Here is a 25222-nt window from a genome sequence, read left to right as displayed (position 1 = left end):
CACTAAGACAGGCGCACACACACACACACACACACACACACTAAGACAGGCACACACACACACACACTAAGACAGGCACACACACACACACACACTAAGACAGGCACACACACACTAAGTCAGGCACACACACACTAAGACAGGCACACACACACTAAGACAGGCACACACACACTAAGACAGGCACACACACACACACACTAAGACAGGCACACACACACACACACTAAGACAGGCACACACACACACACACTAAGACAGGCACACACACACACACACTAAGACAGGCACACACACACACACACACACTAAGACAGGCACACACACACACACACTAAGACAGGCACACACACACACTAAGACAGGCACACACACACACACACACTAAGACAGGCACACACACACTAAGTCAGGCACACACACACTAAGACAGGCACACACACACACTAAGACAGGCACACACACACACTAAGACAGGCACACACACACACACTAAGACAGGCACACACACACACACACACACACTAAGACAGGCACACACACACACACACACACACTAAGACAGGCACACACACACACACACACACACTAAGACAGGCACACACACACACACACTAAGACAGGCACACACACACTAAGTCAGGCACACACACACTAAGACAGGCACACACACACACTAAGACAGGCACACACACACACTAAGACAGGCACACACACACACTAAGACAGGCACACACACACACACTAAGACAGGCACACACACACACTAAGACAGGCACACACACACACACTAAGACAGACACACACACACACACACACTAAGACAGGCACACACACACACACACACACTAAGACAGGCACACACACACACTAAGACAGGCAAACACACACACTAAGACAGGCACACACACACACTAAGACAGGCACACACACACACACTAAGACAGGCACACACACACACACTAAGACAGGCACACACACACACACACACACACACACACACTAAGACAGGCACACACACACACACACACACACACACACTAAGACAGGCACACACACACACACACACACACACACTAAGACAGGCACACACACACACACACACACACACACACACTAAGACAGGCACACACACACACACACACACTAAGACAGGCACACACACTCACTAAGACAGGCACACACTCACTAAGACAGGCACACACTCACTAAGACAGGCACACACTCACTAAGACAGGCACACACTCACTAAGACAGGCACACTAAGACAGGCACACACACACACTAAGACAGGCACACACACACACTAAGACAGGCACACACACACTAAGACAGGCACACACACACACACTAAGACAGGCACACACACACACACTAAGACAGGCACACACACACACACACACACTAAGACAGGCACACACACACACACACACTAAGACAGGCACACACACACACACACTAAGACAGGCACACACACACACACTAAGACAGGCACACACACACACACACACACACACACACTAAGACAGGCACACACACACTAAGACAGGCACACACACACACACACACACACACACACTAAGACAGGCACACACACACTAAGACAGGCACACACACACACACACACACACACACACACACACACTAAGACAGGCACACACACACACACACACACACACTAAGACAGGCACACACACACACACACACACACACACACACACTAAGACAGGCACACACACACACACACACACACACACTAAGACAGGCACACACACACACACACACACACACTAAGACAGGCACACACACACACACACACACACACACTAAGACAGGCACACACACACACACACACACACACTAAGACAGGCACACACACACACACACACACACACTAAGACAGGCACACACACACACACACACACACACACTAAGACAGGCACACACACACACACACACACACACTAAGACAGGCACACACACACACACACACACACTAAGACAGGCACACACACACACACACACACACTAAGACAGGCACACACACACACACACTAAGACAGGCACACACACACACACACTAAGACAGGCACACACACTCACTAAGACAGGCACACACACTCACTAAGACAGGCACACACTCACTAAGACAGGCACACACTCACTAAGACAGGCACACACTCACTAAGACAGGCACACACACACACACACACACACACTAAGACAGGCACACACACACACACACACACTAAGACAGGCACACACACACACACACACACACACTAAGACAGGCACACACACACACACACTAAGACAGGCACACACACACACTAAGACAGGCACACACACACACACACTAAGACAGGCACACACACACACACACACACACACACACACTAAGACAGGCACGCACACACACTAAGACAGGCACGCACACACACTAAGACAGGCACGCACACACACTAAGACAGGCACGCACACACACTAAGACAGGCACGCACACACACTAAGACAGGCACGCACACACACTAAGACAGGCACGCACACACACTAAGACAGGCACGCACACACACTAAGACAGGCACGCACACACACTAAGACAGGCACGCACACACACACTAAGACAGGCACGCACACACACTAAGACAGGCAGGCACACACACTAAGACAGGCACACACACTAAGACAGGCACACACACTAAGACAGGCACACACACTAAGACAGGCACACACACTAAGACAGGCACACACACACACACACACACTAAGAAAGGCACACACACACACACACACACACTAAGACAGGCACACACACACACTAAGACAGGCACACACACACACTAAGACAGGCACACACACACTAAGACAGGCACACACACACACTAAGACAGGCACACACACACACACTAAGACAGGCACACACACACACACTAAGACAGGCACACACACACACTAAGACAGGCACACACACACACACACACACTAAGACAGGCACACACACACACACTAAGACAGGCACACACACACACACTAAGACAGGCACACACACACACTAAGACAGGCACACACACACACTAAGACAGGCACACACACACACTAAGACAGGCACACACACACACACTAAGACAGGCACACACACACTAAGACAGGCACACACACACACTAAGACAGGCACACACACACACTAAGACAGGCACACACACACACACACACACACTAAGACAGGCACACACACACACACACACTAAGACAGGCACACACACACACACTAAGACAGGCACACACACACACTAAGACAGGCACACACACACTAAGACAGGCACACACACACACACACACACACACACACACACACACACACACACTAAGACAGGCACACACACACACTAAGACAGGCACACACACACACTAAGACAGGCACACACACACACACACACACACACACTAAGACAGGCGCACACACACACACACACACACACTAAGACAGGCACACACACACACACACACACACACACACACTAAGACAGGCACACACACACACACACACACACACACTAAGACAGGCACACACACACACACACACACTAAGACAGGCACACACACACACACACACACTAAGACAGGCACACACACACACACACACTAAGACAGGCACACACACACACACACTAAGACAGGCACACACACACACACACTAAGACAGGCACGCACACACACTAAGACAGGCACGCACACACACTAAGACAGGCACGCACACACACTAAGACAGGCACGCACACACACTAAGACAGGCACGCACACACACTAAGACAGGCACGCGCACACACACTAAGACAGGCACGCGCACACACACTAAGACAGGCACGCGCACACACACTAAGACAGGCACGCGCACACACACTAAGACAGGCACGCGCACACACACTAAGACAGGCACGCGCACACACACTAAGACAGGCACGCGCACACACACTAAGACAGGCACGCGCACACACACTAAGACAGGCACGCGCACACACACTAAGACAGGCACGCACACACACTAAGACAGGCACGCACACACACTAAGACAGGCACGCACACACACTAAGACAGGCACACACACACACACACACAGACAGGCACACACACACACACACAGACAGGCACACACACACACACAGACAGGCACACACACACACACAGACAGGCACACACACACACACACACACTAAGACAGGCACACACACACACACACTAAGACAGGCACACACACACACACACTAAGACAGGCACACACACACACACACACACACACACTAAGACAGGCACACACACACTAAGACAGGCACACACACACTAAGACAGGCACACACACACACTAAGACAGGCACACACACACACTAAGACAGGCACACACACACACTAAGACAGGCACACACACACACTAAGACAGGCACACACACACACACACTAAGACAGGCACACACACACACACACTAAGACAGGCACACACACACACACTAAGACAGGCACACACACACACACTAAGACAGGCACACACACACACACTAAGACAGGCACACACACACACACTAAGACAGGCACACACACACACACTAAGACAGGCACACACACACACACTAAGACAGGCACACACACACACACTAAGACAGGCACACACACACACACTAAGACAGGCACACACACACACACTAAGACAGGCACACACACACACACTAAGACAGGCACACACACACACACTAAGACAGGCACACACACACACTAAGACAGGCACACACACACACACTAAGACAGGCACACACACACACACTAAGACAGGCACACGCACACACACTAAGACAGGCACACACACACACACTAAGAGAGGCACACACACACACTAAGACAGGCACACACACACACTAAGACAGGCACACACACACACTAAGACAGGCACACACGCTTGACAGACTCAGGCTCTCACACACACACGCTGACAGACACACATTTCAATTTTTGTTTTAATTGAAACCCACTCAGCCTCCCTACCTTTGGGAGAGCTGAGTGGATCTTTCCCTGGGGTCCAGGGGGGGCTGCTCTCTTCCGGTGTACGAAGGAGCAGTAATATGCCTGCAGCTGCTCTCTGCTTCCTTGCACTCTGTAATGATGCTGGACCGGAATGGCATCATATTCCAGCTCCCGGCATCATTAGACCGAGCGAGGGAGCAGAGAGCAGCTGCAGGCAGAGTACTGCTCCCTCGCACGCCGCCACCTTCAAGCTCCCTCGGTGGCCACAATAGAGAGCTGGCAAATGCCAGGCGCCAGGGCGAAATTTATAGTCGTCATGGCGACCTGGAATTTGTCGAGCCCTGAATTAATGCTGCAAAAGTTGTACATGACCTACACATGGCTATATTGTGTTATTGGAAGGGCACTATTAATTCACTATTGAGCCAGGGCACTATGCGTAGTGTAGGTATTATTAGGGAGTTGTTCAATGGGTACAATACTGGGATCCTTTAAAAAAGATCTCTAATAAAGTTTATTAATGTTTTACTTTATTTGACAAAAAACAAGCACCATATTCACCAGAGCTCGTTGTAGAGGTTATAGTGGTAGAAGTGTAAAAGCAACGTCCTCTGGTTTTCTGTCCCAGGACACTAATGTATCACTGAAATGCACAGATACTGACAGAAGCCGAATTTCCATGGAATTTAAGCCACTACAGAGAGGACGCTCTTTGTAAAACCGTTTCAAAATGGTTTAACATAAAACCAAAGAACAGCATTTTGTAGAAAAACTAATGGATGGAGATACATCAGCAAATGTTAACAAGGCCACAGAACGATCCAAATTCCCTGTGTTTAGCTTTGTGGAAACCATCCCAAACCCCAGAATATAGAACGTGGAATGTCTGCTGCGTGTTTACCTGGTCTCAGCGTGTACAATCCTTTCACAATGCTCGCCATGGTCGAAGGGGTCACCTGGAAAGGCGTTGACTGAGCTTCTAATAATAAAGCTAGAGAGTAGAGAGAAATGATTAGTGCACCCATGTCAGCATGTGAAATATATATATATGTGTGTGTGTTTGTGTGCTGTATATTTTAGCTCTCATAACCGTGTCAGTATGTATTATCAGCTGGAATAATACTGTGTACTCTGCTTACGAAAAGGATTTTATTTCCTACTGTACAGTCATACTTAAGAACTCTGTAATCCATTTCTTTTACGTTAGATGTTTTTTTTTCCCCCCATGTTTATGGTTGATTCCATTTTATGTATATGCAACAAATCGTACAAGATCACCATGAACGACAATTTCTCTCTAGGAGAGAAACATCTCCTGGCACATACATTCTGATAACATTTTAAAGTATTACATAAAGTCTTGGATGTTAGTACATCACATTATGTTGTCCCACGGTTTGGAGATCCAATGCATACTGGAGAAATTAAAAAACATAACAGAAGCGCCAACATAAATCACATTAGTAAACACAGATATTTAACAAAACAAAATCATAACACCAGCTATGGCTATTTGGACATTCAACCTAAACATAGGTTCTGATGCCACTATCCACTGGGTTTTTGTTATGGCTGCCAGATATGCCTTATGGCTCGACAATGTAACCAGCTGACCAGAGCACCCGCCTGTGAGCTTTCTGCTCTCCTGCTAGTGTGCCCTCCATTTAGATCGTCTATGAGGCATCTATTAAGTTACACACACTCTTATTTCCATTTTGCACAGATCTTATATGTGGATTTTGCCGTTACATTGAAGGCCATTTGTTCGAGTGTTCGGATATTTGATACGGTCTCTCGTATTGTTTGGATTACTGGGGTTTGCCTGGATTTCCAAACATTGTGCAATATCGTTTTTTGCGGCTATCATAATTTGAATTATCAATGTGGTTTCGTGCTGTAGAACTCCTTGGGGAAATATATGTAGTAGGTATATTTCTGGTTTCAAGGGCAGTAAGATGTCCATGACATTGGATATTAATTGTTGAATTTGTTTCCAAAAGAAGACAATCTTTTCACATTGCCAAAATATGTGGCTTAGAGATCCCTCCCCCTCCTTGCATCTCCAGCAGACAGGAGAACTGCCTGGGAAAATGTGTGCCAGACGCTGAGGCGTTACGTACCATCTCAGCCGTAACTTGTGTGCTGCCTCTATGTGCTGCATGCAATGTGTGGCTGCTCTATATCATTGAGATGGCTCATATTCTCCATTTAACCCCTTAAGGACACATGACATGTGTGACATGTCATGATTCCCTTCTATTCCAGAGGTTTGATCCTTAAGGGGTTAAAGGGACACTATAGCCACCAGGACAACTACAGCTTAATGTATTTGTTCTGGTGAGTATAATTATTGCCTTCAGGCATTTTCATGCAAACACCGCCTTTTAAACCCTTAAGGACTGAGCCAAATGTTCATGTTGTGATCAAAACAAAACATTTAACATCAAATATTTGGGTATGAAACAATTTAATATGAATAAAATAGGAAAAAGAGGAGGAACACTGCCGTAAATAAAGTAATAAAAACATAACTTTTAATAGTGAAAAAATACAATAGTGATAGCTATACAAAAAAATTAATTACTCTCAATTGACCTCAATGTACCGAGAGAGAATAAAGAGAGATAATACGTGAAGTTAAAAAAGTATTAAATTAATCGACATCAATAAAAATGTCAAAATAGACTGATATAATGAAAATTTGGAATGTCCAGCTCTAGGCAGAGAATACTGTGACTGTAGAGTAAAGTTGGGTAAATCACTCAGCAATGTAGCAGAAAGGTTACAATATGGCAATGGTTACAGCGTGATGGACATCAGAGCGTATGGTACCACACAGCAGAGTGTCAATCCACCAACGTAAATTGAAACCGTATACTCTGATGTGCCTTGAAGTATAGATTAAAGCTTAGACAGAAATGGTACATTTTATCGGATCTGTCTCATATTTCCAAACATTTCCTTGCTTTATAGGAACTATAGGAACGTCGGTTAAATACTGTTCAGCAGATTGCAAGACGAAGTAAAAGGTTATATATGTATAGATGATCTGTATCTTAATGGCACCTTAAACCAAATAATATTACCAAATGCAGAACCCAAGTTAGTAATGAGTGACTCTACAGAAATCTATAAATCACTGTAAAGAAACTAGTTATAGTAACTGAGCAGATTAGAAAGAAAAGTATAGAAATAAGATGATGTTATCCAAGGGCACCTGTCTCCAATGTTAGGTGCTAAACTAACTAATAGACTTCGCTGAACACAAATATTAGTGTTTCAAAACAGTAAAACGTATCACAACAATATCGTCAGTGTAAGTGCCATTTGTGTGTGAAAATTGCAAAAAATGTCACTTTCACTGGTGATATCATCGTTGTGATACATTTTACTGTTTTGAAGCACTAATATTTGTGTTCAGCAAAGTCTTCAGAGTAAAACAATACCCCCCCCATTAATTATGTAAAATTATTACATAATTATATACGTAGATTATATATACACACACACACATATATATATATATATACTTCTGTACATAGACTAGCAAAAAGTAGATGGCTGCACTCAGTCTTTATGAACTTTTATTATATTATTAAAATCAGGATCAACGTTTCAGTCCTCTCCTAGGACTTTCATCAGGATCCTCATATGGATACTTGTGTATATAGATATATATTATTTCGTTCTGTGTGTATTTTGTTATAAATATATATTTTAAAATCCAGTTACAACGAAATTAGAGATATATTTTTATGTATTTTCATATTTATTTAATATATATATATATATAATCAATATTCTACGTTTATTTTGATATTAAGTTATATATATATATATATATATATATATATATATATATATAATCTAAGTATATATAATTAAGTAATTCCAGGCACTCCCCCTGCTGGCACTGACATCGCAAGGACCTCGCCATCACATGGCCTGGGGGGCCAGAACGGACGGAGGTGGACTCCCTGGGCTGCCAGGTGAGCCCCCGCACCGCGATCGCCGGCAACCGGGTAATAGAAAGGACAGCGGGGAAAGCATTGGATTGGGGGGAAAAAACCGGCAATTCTGATTTTGTCACCAATAGGGTGGGGCCAGCGCTGGCGCGGGCAATAAGGAGTTTTATTCAGTTTTAAGGGGGTGAGCGGGGCACGCCACCTAAATGGTGGGTTTAGAATATAGGTTTGTGTTCCTTACCCTATAGTGTTCCTTTAAGTCCTTCTCCCATTGTGCCATAAAGTGCAGTTTGTCCACTTTCGCTATGTGCAACAATCTTTTATAGTATTTCGATAAAGGTTTAGCTTTGATAGGTCTGCCCATACACATTATTCCAAAGTCATGCATCTGAGCACCATCTACCTTAACCACTTTTAATTTTGTAACCATGTTTTATCCAGCTCTGGATTTATCAGCCCATATTTGTGTTGCAGATCTGGGAATTGCGTTGTGATGAGACCAATCTCGCCACTGTGCATTGGAGGAGCCTGGTTGCCGCCTGCTGCCTTTAGACTATGGCCCCATGTTGAAACGCTTGATTTTCCCCTGCAAAAACACCAAAGCCGGGTCATTCGGTGCTTGCCCTGTTTGAGCGGTGATACCCCAGATGGCTATGCCATGGAGCCCATTCGTATAATGAAAGACTATGGGAAAGACTTTGGCTCCATGGCAATTGAACTGTATGTGTGTGATCTGCGCACCATTCAGTAATAATGTGCGCTCAGATCTGAGCTATCTGGGGATATGTTGAATGTACCTGTTTTTATGCAATGGCTGCACAGTTATATATTTTTATGTATTTTATTGTCTTTTGCTGCCATGTGGTCAATAGAGTTTTGCCTCTGTCCTTGGAGATAATTGGATTACTTCCCAATTATCTCCAGGATAGAAGACTCTGTGGAACTGGTTTTGGGCAGAAAAGCCATGCTTCATTTGGTCACAAAGGACTACGATCTATCTTTTGAACCACTGGACCAATTTGTATGATTTTCATGTATGTTTTATGTGAATGTGATGCATACTTTTAAAGTTATGAATAATGTGGGAAAACTGTATTTCTCTGCCTGTGATAATTACATTACCTATTGTGTAAGGTAATTGTATCACAGGCAGAGGGGAGGATTTTGTGTGGGAGTGTCTGAGTGTATTGTACGTGTTTATTGGTTGTTTTCCAAAACCCTGTGGGTGGTACTAATGTGTATATAAGAACAATAAACCCACAGTGTCTGTTCCTGCTTGACCCTCAAAACGGAGCCTTTTCTCGTTCTTGGGGGGGATTTATTGTATGCTGTTCCAGTTTGACTGCTAGGAGTGTAAACCTATTCGTATGTTTTTTCCTATTTGGCTGTTTGCAGCATTCGTATGTTTGAGAGCATTCATATGCTTCTCCGGTTCGGTGGATAGGTGTCTACTGTAGCTGTGCCTGCGTCTCTGGAAGGGAAGATCTACTAAACGGCTTTTAACCCCTTTTTATGCCTGGGGGTGCTGCTATATGCATTATACCGTTTTCTGTCAGCACATGTTGAGTCCTCGTTATTCCTCCCCTCCCCCAAGTTGCGTAGGATACATATACGTCCACAATGTTGCGTATGATACATATACGTCCCGTCCAAAAGGTTTAGGGTCCAGGACCTCCACATTTGAGAGAGACAAGTGTTGTGGATAGGAGAGTAGTACTGAGATTTTAAGGTTGGGCATGTTGACAGGTCCTCTGTCAGGTTTTGGGGTGCCATAGATTGTTTCAATAGGTGCCATAGTGGTTTAACGACCATGGATTCCACAGCCACTGCCTGAGCTTATATGGATGCTATATAATATATGTATATGTTAGGAACCCCTTACCTTATAGATTATTGTGTGTAAGGAGACCCTCTGGGGTTTTAGTTTCCAAATGTGTGAATTTATGCCCTTCTGAAAAGATATCAGAATCATCTTAGGGATCACAATAGTCCGAAAACAGAAATTTTTACTTACCGTAAATTCTTTTTTTCTTAATATGGTGGCAGTACCAGTGGGTTTTGCTCCTTCCTGTGGACAAGCATCTAACAAGCTTAATTAAATCAACAAAACCCCTCCCCCTTGCCCTATAAGAAGGGCTATCCGGCAAAACCAACCTCAGTAAGTAGCAAGAAAAATCCCAAATAGAACTCATACGAATCAAGATAATGTAAAATAGAGGGAGGGAAGCTGTACTGCCACCATATTAAGAAAAAAAGAATTTACGGTAAGTAAAAATTTCTGTTTTTTCTGTCATATGGTGGCAGTACCAGTGGGATATAGCAAGATCCTTAACTAGGGCGGGTTCAATGTCACCGTAGGTCGCAACTTATACGCCTAAAAAGCAGTTACAGAGGATGAGAACATCTCTAACCTGTAGAGCTTTATGAAAATGTGGAATGGAAGCCCAAGATGGTGCCTAACAGAAGGCCACTAGAAAAAACAAGTGTTCTTACTGGCCCAGAGGCAGCCAATACTCCAAGCGTCCTGAGAGAAGCCGGAACTTGAAGACCACCGGGAGAAAATGGCCAACCAACATACTCGCCTGAGTCAAATGAAACAAAAGAGTTGCAGGAATCACTGTATCCTTACACCTTTTATGGGAGGCTAACAAACAGAGGACCAGAATAACTGAGCTCTTCAGTCCTAGGAAAAGAGACATTACAAAGCTCCTTCAAGCTACACTTAGTACCAACCTGTAGGGAAAAAAAATGTTTAGCGTGAAGAACCACCGTGTTCATGAGCAATACTGAAAAATCATCTGGGGATGAAAAATGACTGAAGCTCTCTGAACATATTAGCCGATAAGATGGCCCCCAAGAAGGTGTCCTGGAGAAACAAAACTTGTAAGGGAAACCCTTTAACAGGATCGAACGGGTGTTACCTAAAAAATTTTTTAACAAAATATATCAAAATTCAAGGACAAAAATACCAGGAAGGGAAAACAGAACTCTAGGAGGATGTCTGGACCTGGCAGATTACAAAAAACCTCAAGCTTAAAATCTGGATGTAAACTCTAAGAACAGCAGGATTCTCAGGCTTGAAGGCCTGGACCTCAAAGCAGAAAACGCCGAAGCCTGCCGAACAAAAAAACCAGAAGACATTAAAGCAAGGGTTTTTAGACGAATGAAACACACCAGCAGGGGTGTTCCCAAAATCCCCCCAAAAAATTTCTAACCCTTATCAGAAAGTAGACCTTTAAACAGGATATATAGTTGCCAAGCAACATAGCCAAACAAATCTTCCCGCAGACCTAGATGATGAAGAAGAACCCTAGCCGTAGTAAGGCTATCAACCTGAAACTCTACAGAACCACTAGGGTAGATCCCTATACATCATGAGACCGATAGAGCTTCGAACGTTTGGGAATCAGAATCTTTATGCTCAGCATGGAATAAGAACCAGGATAAGGCTCCGATAGACCTAATTTTCTAAGACAACTAGAAAAAACGTAAGCGGAAGTAAGACACATGAGGGACCTGTAGTGAACAGGAAGTGACTAGGTCGTTGAAAAGTTTGTCAACAGAGCCCTGGCTGGAACAACAATTTTCCACTCCAGAGAGTCAAATTACACGGACATAAGGACCAAACTTCCTAATTCCAAATACCCTCTCTGAGCTAGACGGCTATGTCAATCCCTCTGAAAGGAACTACCGAAATATCTACTAGATGAATTTGCACCTCAGCAAGATAACCGCATGCAGGAGAGAGAGAGAGCGCCTACACCGGTTCCTCCCTGCCGGTTGATGTACCAACCCCGTAGAAGAGTGCGCATGAAAATTTACAGCCTTCTGCCATATCTACGGAATGAAGAGATGAAGGGTGGCAATACACCTTAAAACCCCTGGAATCTGCGGATTTTCCCTTAATCATTACCACGAAACATGAAGGGGATTAAAAAAGAGCATCAGTAGCGATACCCAACCAGAAAACATTAGACGGAAGACAGACTTCCTGAAATGAACTCTATCTAATTTGAAAATTGGATCCGCTACTACCAACACCCCTCCTTCTATGATCGGGGAGAGAAAACAGTGGGATTTCTTTTTTAACATGTTACGAGATCTAGGGACTCTTATGAAATAGGCAATAGAATATATGGATTGCTGGGGAAACGTCGGTCTCCCTCTGTATGCTCAGTCTGATCTGATCTCAGTCTGATCTCCAAAAATTAAAATAATCGCCTTAATATACACAACAGTACTTCTTTAGACAGTACCGAGGTTACACGCTAATCACCTTTTACAAGTAACGGAATTTATCAGACCACTGCAATTTCTGAAACGACTGGGGCAGAGGTTAATCCTGTTCTGCAGCGAGTTGATGAAAAAAACACCTACATTGTGTGTGTTCGTTAACCGTCCAAATTGCCAGAGATATCAGTAACCTATACTGAATCTTGTATGAACAGAAAGCATACCTACACAACCTATGCCATATACCAGGGTTACGCAACTCCTGTGGAGATGATATAGATACAGATATAGATATAGATATATGAGCTACTGTGAAGATGCCATCTCTATACCGGCTAATGAGCATACATCTCCTGGTAACTCATCCATAGAGAAACCAGTGAAGACATATACTGAGGCCCTGTCTTCCCAGTACCTCATACATAAGGCATATAGAGTATACCTATATCCCATAAACTAGTGAGGCTTTTTTTTTTTTTTTTTTTTTTTTTTTTTATATAGAGTATATAAAAGGAAAAGAACCCCCCTAAAATAGCCTATAGTGGTTACTGAAGTTGAGACCACCCATCAACTCGACAGAGTATATAGTAGATGCATATACTAAGGCTGAGTCCTCAAGTAACTCCTAACAGAGCATGCACGGAGGTTGAGTTTTCATTCTTAACGAATACAGTGCATACAACTAATGAAGCGGAGGCCACACTTCAAACTCGGCATAGAGCATATAGTGGGTGCATCTACTAAGGTCGAGTGGATAACAAAACAATGCGACATAGAGCATCTAGTGGATACATCTAAAGAGGTTATTGTCCTTATACAAGGACTTTATAGTGTGTACCCTTCTGAGGCCGAGTCATCTTAGACACACACACAGAGCATATAGTGGGTACATATACTGTGCACAGCAACTCGTCATAGTGCCCATAGTGAGTGCATACACTGCTCACAGAACTTGTCATAGAACATATAGTGGTAACCTATACTGTTCACAGCAACACAACAGTGCATATAGAGAGAATATATACTGCTCATAGTAACTCGTCATAGAACATATAGTGATTACATATACTGTTCAACAGCAACACGTCATAGTGCATATAGCGAGAATATATACTGCACCTAGTAACACGTCATAGTGCATATAGTGAGAATATATACTGCTCATAGTAACTCGTCATAGAACATATAGTGATTACAAATACTGTTCAACAGCAACACGTCATAGTGCATATAGCGAGAATATATACTGCACCTAGTAACACGTCATAGTGCATATAGTGAGAATATATACTGCTCATAGTAACTCGTCATAGAACATATAGTGATTACATATACTGTTCAACAGCAACACGTCATAGTGCATATAGCGAGAATATATACTGCACCTAGTAACACGTCATAGTGCATATAGTGAGAATATATACTGCTCATAGTAACTCGTCATAGAACATATAGTGATTACATATACTGTTCACAGCAACACGTCGTAGTGCATATAGTGAGTATATATATACTGCTCATAGTAACTCGTCATAGAACATATAGTGATTACATATACTGTTCACAGCAACACGTCGTAGTGCATATATTGCATACATCTTCTGCACACAGCAAGTCGTCATGGTGCATATAGTGAGTACATATACTACTCAGAGCAATTCGTCATAGTGCATATAGCGAGTACATATACTGCTCACAGCAATTCATCATAGTGCATATAGTGAGTTTATATACTGCTCATAGTAACTCGTCATAGAACATATAGTGATTACATATACTGTTCACAGCAACACATCGTAGTGTATATATTGCCTACATCTTCTGCACACAGCACTTCGTCATAGTGCATATAGTGAGTACATATACCGCTCACAGCAATTCGTCATAGTGCATATAGCGAGTACATATACTGCTCACAGCAATTCGTCATAGAGCATATAGAGAGTACCTATACTGCTCACAGCAATTCATCATAGTGCATAAAGTGGGTACATATACCGTCATCTTCGTCCTCTTCTTACCACGTGGCTTCACACTTTGCAAATGAAGTGTCTAAACTTTTACAGAGATCATTTTGAAGGAAAGATTAATTCACCTCACCTCAAAATGCCTCTGAACCGTGTGGGGGGTTGGTGACACGGCGTACCACTTCTGGCAAGCATCCATGCTGTCAGTGGGTACTGCACAGCTTCATCTATGCCGAGCATCAAACTTTGCGCCTTTTTTTTTTTTTTTTTTTTTTATAAATAAAGTTTCGGCATGCGCATGCGCACCACCGGAAACTTTTGGTGGAACGCAACACCTCCCGGGCGTGCGTTCCACCGCTGTGCGCAGGTCATCAAGACCGCCTCCAGAAAGTATTCGCCGGAACCTTCTCGGCATAAGAGGCAATGTATCCATTTGCTCCGTAACCATAACGGAGGTAGCATGGTCTCTCAGCTAACCGCCCGGGCAGCTCTCGGACCGGAATCCCCCAGACCAGCAGCCTGTGTGTCTCACCCTCCAGATGCTGTGTCCTTCCCTCTCGGGACAAGAAAGGAAACTGGGGTTGGTTTTGCCGGATAGCCCTTCTTATAGGGCAAGGGGGAGGGGTTTTGTTGATTTAATTAAGCTTGTTAGATGCTTGTCCACAGGAAGGAGCAAAACCCACTGGTACTGCCACCATATGACAGAAAAAAAAAGAACTAAATTTGAGGCAGAATACACATCTTTGTGGAGTTAATTCTCCCGATCCATGAAGCGGCTACCCCAGTCCACCAGCCCAGCGTTATCTGCACTCCTTGCAATAATTTACAATGGTTGTTAGTGGCTGACATCTGCATTTCTAAATAGTTAATGGAGTCATTCAGCCATTCAAATGGGTAGGTATCCATCAGTTGCCTCTCTAGGTTTTTGTTCAAATTCATAGGCAGAGCTTGTGTTTTTGTGGTGGTGTTTTTATAGTACGACACCCTTCCATATTCTGTCAAAAGATCCATCAGCAGTGCTAACAAGGTGTGTGATTGGGTAAGCAATATAAGGATATCGACTGCAAACAGTGCGAATTTCTGGGGGCCATTCGTCGTAGTCAGGCCTGTTATCAAATCGTGTTTATTAATCTGGTGCGCTAAGGGCTCTAGTGTCATTATTGAAATCAGCAGTGATAGTGGGCAACCCTGTCTTGTACTATTCGCCAGGAAGAACTTTCAGAACAGAACACCCGTAATCATAATTCTAGCTGTAGGTTTAGTATATAAAGAGAGAATGCTTAGTTTAAATTTAGGAGGTATTTAGAATTTATCCAAAAAAAAGGCCATAAATTGCCAATGTAGGCAATCGCCTTTTCCGCGTCTAATGCCACCAATTTATATATGCCCACCCAGAATCCTTTGTGGTAGTAACATCACTGCAGATTTGTGATTTCTGTGGGGAAAGCAAGTTTTAAGGCTTGACTGGTGTGCAGATTATTGTTTAACATTGTATTAACTATCCACAGACTTAGGTTGAAGGGGTTTTCAAATCACAATTTTTCCCCACTCTAACCTATTTGGATTTTGCTTACCAATCACTACCCAGCCTCAATAAGCAAACCAGTAACCAACCTCATGCTGATGATATGCATTAACAATGAAACAGCTGTCCATGAGTGGTACACTGGCTTTGCATTTTTTCCCAACTTGTGTTTTAAAGCGGTTGTATACAGCAAACACAGACTCAAAGGAATCCAAGCTTCAAATGGAATAAGGCAAAAATGTGATTCTTTGTTAAACTAATTTGCATATGCATTTTGGTTTTTGCTTCCCATTAAAAAGTTTAGTAAGGTGTGGAGTCAGTATCTCAGCGAATTTAAAATAATAATTAGAAAACCCATCTGGGCCTGGGGCTTTGTGCTTGGGCATCAATTTAATTGCATCCCCTTCCTCCTCCTCAGTAAAGGGTCTACCAAGCCTCGTTGCCTCCTCGCAAGTTATTTGAGGGAGCTCCACATCCTACAGAAATTGTTTAATCGTATCCAATGTCGGTTGGATAGTGTTTGGGTCATTCTGTAGGTTGTAAAGATTCTCATAAAAAGAGGCTCATTCATGGACTATTAAAGCCGGGTTTACGACCTTGGCCCCTGCTGCATTGATTACGTACAGAATTTTTATATGGGAACATTTCTGCTCGAGTTGGGCAGCCAGTTGTTTGCCTGCTCTATTACGCCCGGCGTGTAATATTTTTGTTTCATTTTTCGCATACTCCGTTCCGTAGTCTTTAGTTACAATGTGTAATTGTTTTTTAATTTGCAGACGTTTTTGCCTTAAGTGTATGCTCGCATTCTGCTTGTGTTGCGCCTCCAATTCTGCCAGTGACTGAAGAAGCTGCTCCTGTTCCTCCCTATATTTGCGTTTTGTATTTGCACCTTGTTTTATAAGTACCCCCGGACTGTTGCCTTGTGGGCCAACCAAATATTCACTATGGTGGTGTCCAAATCTAAATTTTCAATGAAAAAATTTTCTATCATAGCCTTGACTCTGCCTCACCTAGTTCATTATCTAATAATGCTTTGTTGAGGGGCCAGGTCCCTTTACCTCTAATCTGACGTTAAAGGTTTTAATGTTTGCACTTTCAAATAAAGCTTTGTAATATTAAAAAAAAAAAAAAAAATAATACAATAATCAAACCCCCCGTCTTATCCTAGGATTGTGACTACATTGTAGATAGCTCCCCTTTCCCCCTGCCACTCACACAGTGACAGTTGAGCTGCCCCTCTTTGGTAAGCAGACGTGCGCTTCTAAAATAAGAATACACCTCAATCTAAAAAGCCAATGTGTGGATTTCATTGCCAGCCCATCAAATAAGCAAGCAGTGACATCAAACATCACTTAGTATGTTAATATTGCACATCATTTAGCCAAACTGTTAAACATGCTCGTCAAGGCCATGCATTCAATGCCCAATAGATTATTAGAAGGTGGGGGTGTAGTTTACATTTACTTACTATATTGTAAGCACAGTGTCATTAATTTAGAACACCATGAAAGGGTATACAATTATTACAGTGATTGGGATACTTTGCATAGTGCAGAAAATCTATTCAGCACTTGCAGATTAATTTGCTCATGAGCACATATCAAAACGGGCAGTTTTAATTTTAGCAGAATGGTTCCCTTTGACGTTAACAAATTACTCTCCGAGACAAAGGATTAAATTGCATACATGCCAGAGCGAATGCAGATCCTTCAATTGCAATTCTGCAAGTACAAACCATAGAAATAAACAAGGAATACCACCATTAAATATTATCCCCTATCACGTCATGCCACACATAACATCCTGCGAGTGGGCAAGCAGTTTTTCCAAATAAAATACAATTTCCATACAACTAATGGCCATCTGACTACCAAAATCACAAGAGGTTTTATCCAGAGCCACATGACTGATGCGTTTTAAAACTGATGCGTTTTTTGCTAAAGCCTGCAGTAGTGATCATGGTGCCATGATACCAGAGTGCCCTCCCAGAGTAATTTGTCAAAACATTTTAGAACAGTTTGACAAATGACCTGGATACCCCAGGCCCTAATGCCACACCTGCTCTTTTCCTGCAGCAGATGATAGACATCTTCCCCGAGCTAAGCTTGGCCGATCCAGGACCTCACTCATTGGTTGAGATTGCTCGCTAATGAGAGCGACCCTGCTTAGCTCTCTGAAGCTGAACTGATTTCCTTGCAATGAGATTTTAGAAGCAGAGTTTGAAGACATCGGCAGGAACCAAGCAATTAGTTTGTTTTAAATGGTTTGACAGGCACTACCGACAGCACAGCCAATGTAGTGGTTATGGTTCTTGGAGTGTTCCTTTAATAGGTACTAGAAAACAAATTACTAATGCTGCACCCCTGAACGCATTCCACGTGTTTGTGTTTTTATTCAAGAAATGATACCTATGGCAGCTAATATCAAACAAATCACTGCATGTAGAAATACTCAAACATACTTACGCATAAGGCTATAAATGTGCTTGTCTGCCACGTGGTCCGTAAACAGCTGTATAAGGTCATCTTTCAGGTCCCTGTTAAGCTTTGTTTCTATGTAAAATTTATTCTGGAAAACAACATAGCAAAAGGGAATTAGTTCACAGGCAACATGTGAAAACGCCTTGTAAAATATACAAAAAGCAGGAACAGCCCCCTTCTGGCAATTTGCAGTCTGATCGGTGTAAATGGTACAGTCCGGGGTGTAAAGGAATTGAAAAGAAACAGAAGTATATTCTGCACAATAGATAAAGCAATGCCCCTTTTTTGGTCTCATTATATGGTATGATGCTCGAGTCAAAGCACAATAAGCAAGGGGTTGCATCGGGATGACCCTGTACAGCATATGCAAATACACCCAAATGTTCTCTTATACCAGGAATACAGTCTGAGCATTTACCAACAATTGCAATTTTAGGAGGGGGGGAGGGAATCACCATCACGTAACATAATTTATTTATTTTTCTCCCTAATTGTTTGTCTACAATTTGCAGTCACTTTACCAAAACTGTTCATAAACGCTGTATCTAGGTGGTATTCTGAATGTCCTACCTTGTTTTTAGATATCAGATATTGTACATTGTTACAGTAATCAATATCCTGTCTTTGATAAAGTTTGGCCAGAAGAGTGTTTGGGAAAATGCAGTCCAGTTCACTAGACAATGTGAATGGATTCTTGATCATCTTGACAGCAGCTGCCCTGTTACTGCTATCAGAATGCTGACAGCATCAGTCATCGATTCTTGACAGCAGCTGCACTGTCACTGCGATAAAAATGCTGACCGCGTCAGTCACGGTTTCCTGACAGCAGCTGCACTGTCACTGCGATAAAAATCCTGACCGCGTCAGTCACGGTTTCCTGACAGCAGCTGCACTGTCGCTGCTATCAGAATGCTGTCAGCGTCAGTCATGGTTTCTTGACAGCTGCACTGTCGCTGCTATCAGAATGCTGTCAGCGTCAGTCACGGTTTCCCAACAGCTGCACTGCCACTGCTATCAGAATGCTGACTGCATCAGTCACGGTTTCCTGACAGCAGATGCACTGTCACTGCTATCAGAATGCTGACTGCATCAGTCACGGTTTCCTGACAGCAGATGCACTGTCACTGCTACCAGAATGCTGACCGCGTCAGTCACGGTTTCCTGACAGCAGCTGCACCGTCACTGCTATGAGAATGCTGTCAGCGTCAGTTACGGTTTCCCAACAGCTGCTGCACTGTCGCTGCTATCAGAATGCTGTCAGCGTCAGTCACGGTTTCCTAACAGCTGCACTGTCACTGCTATCAGAATGCTGACCGCGTCAGTCACGGTTTCCTGACAGCAGCAGCACTGTCGCTGCTATCAGAATGCTGTCAGCGTAAGTCACGGTTTCCTAACACCTGCACTGTCACTGCTGTTAGAATGCTGTCAGCGTCAGTCACGGTTTCCTAACAGCTGCACTGTCACTGCTATTAGAATGCTGACCGCGTCAGTCACGGTTTCCTGACAGCAGCTGCACCGTCACTACTATCAGAATGCTGTCAGCGTCAGTCACGGTTTCCCAACAGCTGCTGCACTGTCGCTGCTATCAGAATGCTGTCAGCGTCAGTCACGGTTTCCTAACAGCTGCACTGTCACTGCTATCAGAATGCTGACTGCGTCAGTCACGGTTTCCTGACAGCAGCAGCACTGTCGCTGCTATCAGAATGCTGTCAGCGTAAGTCACGGTTTCCTAACACCTGCACTGTCGCTGCTATCAGAATGCTGTCAGCGTCAGTCATGGTTTCCTGACAGCTGCACTGTCACTGCTATCAGAATGCTGTCAGCGTCGGTCACGGTTTCCTGACAGCAGCTGCACTGTCACTGCTATCAGAACGCTGTTAGCGTCGGTCACGGTTTCCTGACAGCAGCTGCACTGTCACTGCTATCAGAACGCTGTTAGCGTCGGTCACGGTTTCCTGACAGCAGTTGCACTGTCACTGCTATCAGAATGTTGACCACGCCAGTCACCGATTCCTGAAAGCAGAATCTCCTTAACAATAACCCATGAAGGATCCCAAGATTGGATGTGTGGATCGGTGTCATGTGTGCAAGGACTGGCAGACAGAAGCAAAACGTCCTCTGCATTCTCTCAGTAACGGAGGCTTGTAACCGCTGCAGCTGTAAGACACTGATAGGGAAACACCATAGTCTAGAAAGAAGTTATAGTGCTTGGAGTGTAACATTACAGGCACTAAAAAGAGAATAAAACAAAGAATGTACAAAGATCAATGAATACGACAACGCAGACTCACCATGTAGATGAAGAGCGGAACAATGCTTTGCAGTGCCCCCATATACTGCCCCAGAGCCAGGTTAAACTTCTCAATGTAATGAGCTGGAGAGCTGACCTGAAATATAGAGGTCATCACATTGAATTCATCAGAAATGACCTAAAACTACATATCACCTGATACAAGTTGCTATAGGCTGACCGGTGATCAGGAGAACAAATAGAGATTGGATGGAGATACTGACCCTGAGTATATATTGTGATGGCAGGCCACAGCGTAGGATTTCCCATGAACACTTATCACCGGAGCACATTTCCTGGCTGCTATGGTTTAGCTTCACTTTACAATGGGATATTATGACAAGGTCTGTGAACACAAGCTATATACCGTATATACTCGAGTATAAGCCGAGTTTTTCAGCCCATTTTTTGGGCTGAAAAACCCCAACTCGGCTTATACTCGAGTCAGAGTCTGTATTATGGCAATTTACATTGCCATAATACAGACTGGGGGAGAGGGGGGCTGGCAGAGCTGTAACTTACCTTTCCTGCAGCTCCTGTCAGCTCTCTCCTCCTCCGCACCGTCCGTTCAGCACCTCGGTCAGCTCCCAGTGTAAGTCTCGCGAGAGTCGCGGCTCTCGCGAGACTTACACTGGGAGCTGACAGAGGGAGCTGCACGGACTGCGCAGAGGAGGAGAGAGCTGACAGGAGCTGCAGGAGAGGTAAGTAACAGCTCTGCCAGCCCCCCTCTCCCCCCCACTGAACTGCCACTGGACCACCAGGGAAGGAGCCCTCCTCCCTGCCATGTATCAAGCAGGGAGGGGGGACGAAAAATAAATAAAAATATAAATAAAATAAGAAATAATAATAAAAAATAATAATAATAATAAAAAAATAATAATAAAAAAAGGGGGTATAAGGACCACTGTGGGAGGGGGGGGTGTAAGGACCACTATGGGAGGGAGGGGGTGGGATAAGGACCACTATGGGAGGGAGGGGGTGGGATAAGGACCACTATGGGAGGGAGGGGGGGTATAAGGACCGCTATGGGAGGGAGGGGGGGGGATAAGGACCACTATGGGAGGGAGGGGGGGGATAAGGACCACTATGGGAGGGAGGGGGGGATAAGGACCACTATGGAAGGGAGGGGGGGATAAGGACCACTATCGGAGGGAGGGGGGTGGGATAAGGACCACTATGGGAGGGAGGGGGGGAGAAAAGGAACACTATGGGAGGGAGGGGGGGATAAGGACCACTATGGGAGGGAGGGGGGGATAAGGACCACTATGGGAGGGAGGGAGGGGGGGGATAAGGACCACTATGGGAGGGAGGGGGTGGGATAAGGACCACTATGGGAGGGAGGGGGGGTATAAGGACCGCTATGGGAGGGAGGGGGGGGGATAAGGACCACTATGGGAGGGAGGGGGGGGATAAGGACCACTATGGGAGGGAGGGGGGGATAAGGACCACTATGGAAGGGAGGGGGGGATAAGGACCACTATCGGAGGGAGGGGGGTGGGATAAGGACCACTATGGGAGGGAGGGGGGGAGAAAAGGAACACTATGGGAGGGAGGGGGGGATAAGGACCACCATGGGAGGGAGGGGGGGATAAGGACCACTATGGGAGGGAGGGAGGGGGGGGATAAGGACCACTATGGGAGGGAGGGGGATAAGGACCACTATGGGAGGGAGGGGGATAAGGACCACTATGGGAGGGAGGGGGGGATAAGGACCACTATGGGAGGGAGGGGGGGATAAGGACCACTAGGGGAGGGGAGGGGGAAGTAAGGACCACTAGGGGAGGGGAGGGGGAAGTAAGGACCACTAGGGGAGGGGAGGGGGAAGTAAGGACCACTAGGGGAGGGGAGGGGGAAGTAAGGACCACTAGGGGAGGGGAGGGGGAAGTAAGGACCACTAGGGGAGGGGAGGGTAAGGACCACTAGGGGAGGGGTGAGTCAGGACCACTGGGGGAGGGGGGTGAAGGAACACGGGGGTGGGGAGGTAAGGACCACTGAGGGAGGAGGAGGGGAGGTCAGGACATATTGGGGGGGGGGGGGGCAAATATCCTTGCACCGGCCCTGCACACACTGCATTCATACACTGCATTCATACACACACTGCATTCATACACACACACACTGCACTCACACACTGCATTCATACACACACACACTGCATTCATACACACACACACTGCATTCATACACACACACACGCTGCACTCATACGCACACACGCTGCACTCATACGCACACACGCTGCACTCATACGCACACACGCTGCACTCATACGCACACACGCTGCACTCATACGCACACACGCTGCACTCATACGCACACACGCTGCACTCATGCACACACGCTGCACTCATGCACACACGCTGCACTCATACACACACGCTGCACTCATACACACACGCTGCACTCATACACACACGCTGCACTCATACACACACACGCTGCACTCATACACACACACACGCTGCACTCATACACACACACGCTGCACTCATACACACACACGCTGCACTCATACGCACACACTGCATTCATTATACACACACTGTAAATAAATATTCAATTAATATATTTTTTTTAGGATCTAATTTTATTTAGAAATTTACCAGTAGCTGCTGCATTTCCCACCCTAGTCTTATACTCGAGTCAATAAGTTTTCCCAGTTTTTTGGGGAAAAATTAGGGGCCTCGGCTTATATTCGGGTCGGCTTATACTCGAGTATATACGGTATATATATATATATGAGGTCACGATTTGTAGTATTAGTCTTTAATTAAGGCACCATTTAAAGGGTTACTCCACGGCAGTGGTTATGAGGATAGGAGTACACTGGTCCTGTGTCCTGGTAATGGGGCAAACCTTTCACAACACTTTGCCCTCCTACCTGGGTCCATGCTGGACTCCAGAGCTCCTCTCAAGCCAGTGCCAACATTAAGCTTCTGCAAGAGCTGGAAGTCGATGCAAAGCGACAATTACTGCCTGAAAGTGTCAGCTGACCACTCTCAACCGATGAATGAAATTTTGTGAATTAGTAGATTAGAAGAGTTCTGGGCTGACTACGTTTGAGGATACAAAAGAGGGAGCTATCTACTAAACACAGCTACCTCACAAATGTGGAACCCTTAAATCTGCCGATCACACATAAAAAGTAGGGACTTGTCTACTTATCTAAACCACTGAAAGACTTGCCAGAGATCATGTCATTCCTTAAGTCCAAAAGGACATAAAACGGAAATAATGGACGGATTTTGGTCAAAATGAAACTCCCAGTGGAAGAAATTTGCTTTGGAAAAGACATTAATTCCATCCCAATATGTTCCAACAAAGAGGAAACGTCTGCCGTTATAGAAGTCTAGTTGCTATGCTCTTGAGCTGCTGTAATATATAACATGTAACAAAAAAATAAAAAATGTAAAATTAATGCCAAGCTGAGGCTACCATTACCTCCTGCAAGTCATGGCTTCACAGTCTGAACTGCTGATTGCTGCATAGCTTTCAATACAAAAAAAAGAGACCGCAAAACCAAATTCCCACAATCTGTGGCTGCTCAGTGGTATATGAGCTACGTACAAAGCTCCCCAAGGAAAAAGAAAAAAAAAATACAAATACAAAACACCATGGGAGCACCAGGATTGGCTGAGAGGTATAATTATTATCTTTATATTGTTAATGCTTTGAAAAAGACCAAATCATTTAACAAGCCAGAAGGTAGTGCATATAATAGGCCAGTGAAAGGGTTAATGTCAGTGTGTGAA

The 25222-nt window shown here is 44.5% G+C and overlaps 1 protein-coding gene across 1 annotated transcript in view; it reads right to left on the bottom strand.

Moving 5' to 3' along the window:
* The window catches only part of CACUL1 (CDK2 associated cullin domain 1), a 68771-nt gene that overhangs the window by 22659 nt on the left and 20890 nt on the right, over positions 1 to 25222 (bottom strand). The window contains exons 4-6 of the mRNA XM_063435049.1: positions 21472 to 21567; positions 19166 to 19268; positions 5912 to 6001 (exon numbers count right to left, since the gene is read on the bottom strand). Coding sequence (XP_063291119.1) covers positions 5912 to 6001; positions 19166 to 19268; positions 21472 to 21567 — 289 coding nt within the window. The remainder of the gene's footprint in view (positions 1 to 5911; positions 6002 to 19165; positions 19269 to 21471; positions 21568 to 25222) is intronic.

Source organism: Pelobates fuscus, chromosome 10 (genome assembly GCF_036172605.1).
Source record: "Pelobates fuscus isolate aPelFus1 chromosome 10, aPelFus1.pri, whole genome shotgun sequence".
NCBI classification, from domain to species: domain Eukaryota; kingdom Metazoa; phylum Chordata; class Amphibia; order Anura; family Pelobatidae; genus Pelobates; species Pelobates fuscus.
The sequence above is the reverse complement of the archived record's forward strand: the minus strand, read 5'-3'. Positions and strand labels throughout refer to the sequence as shown.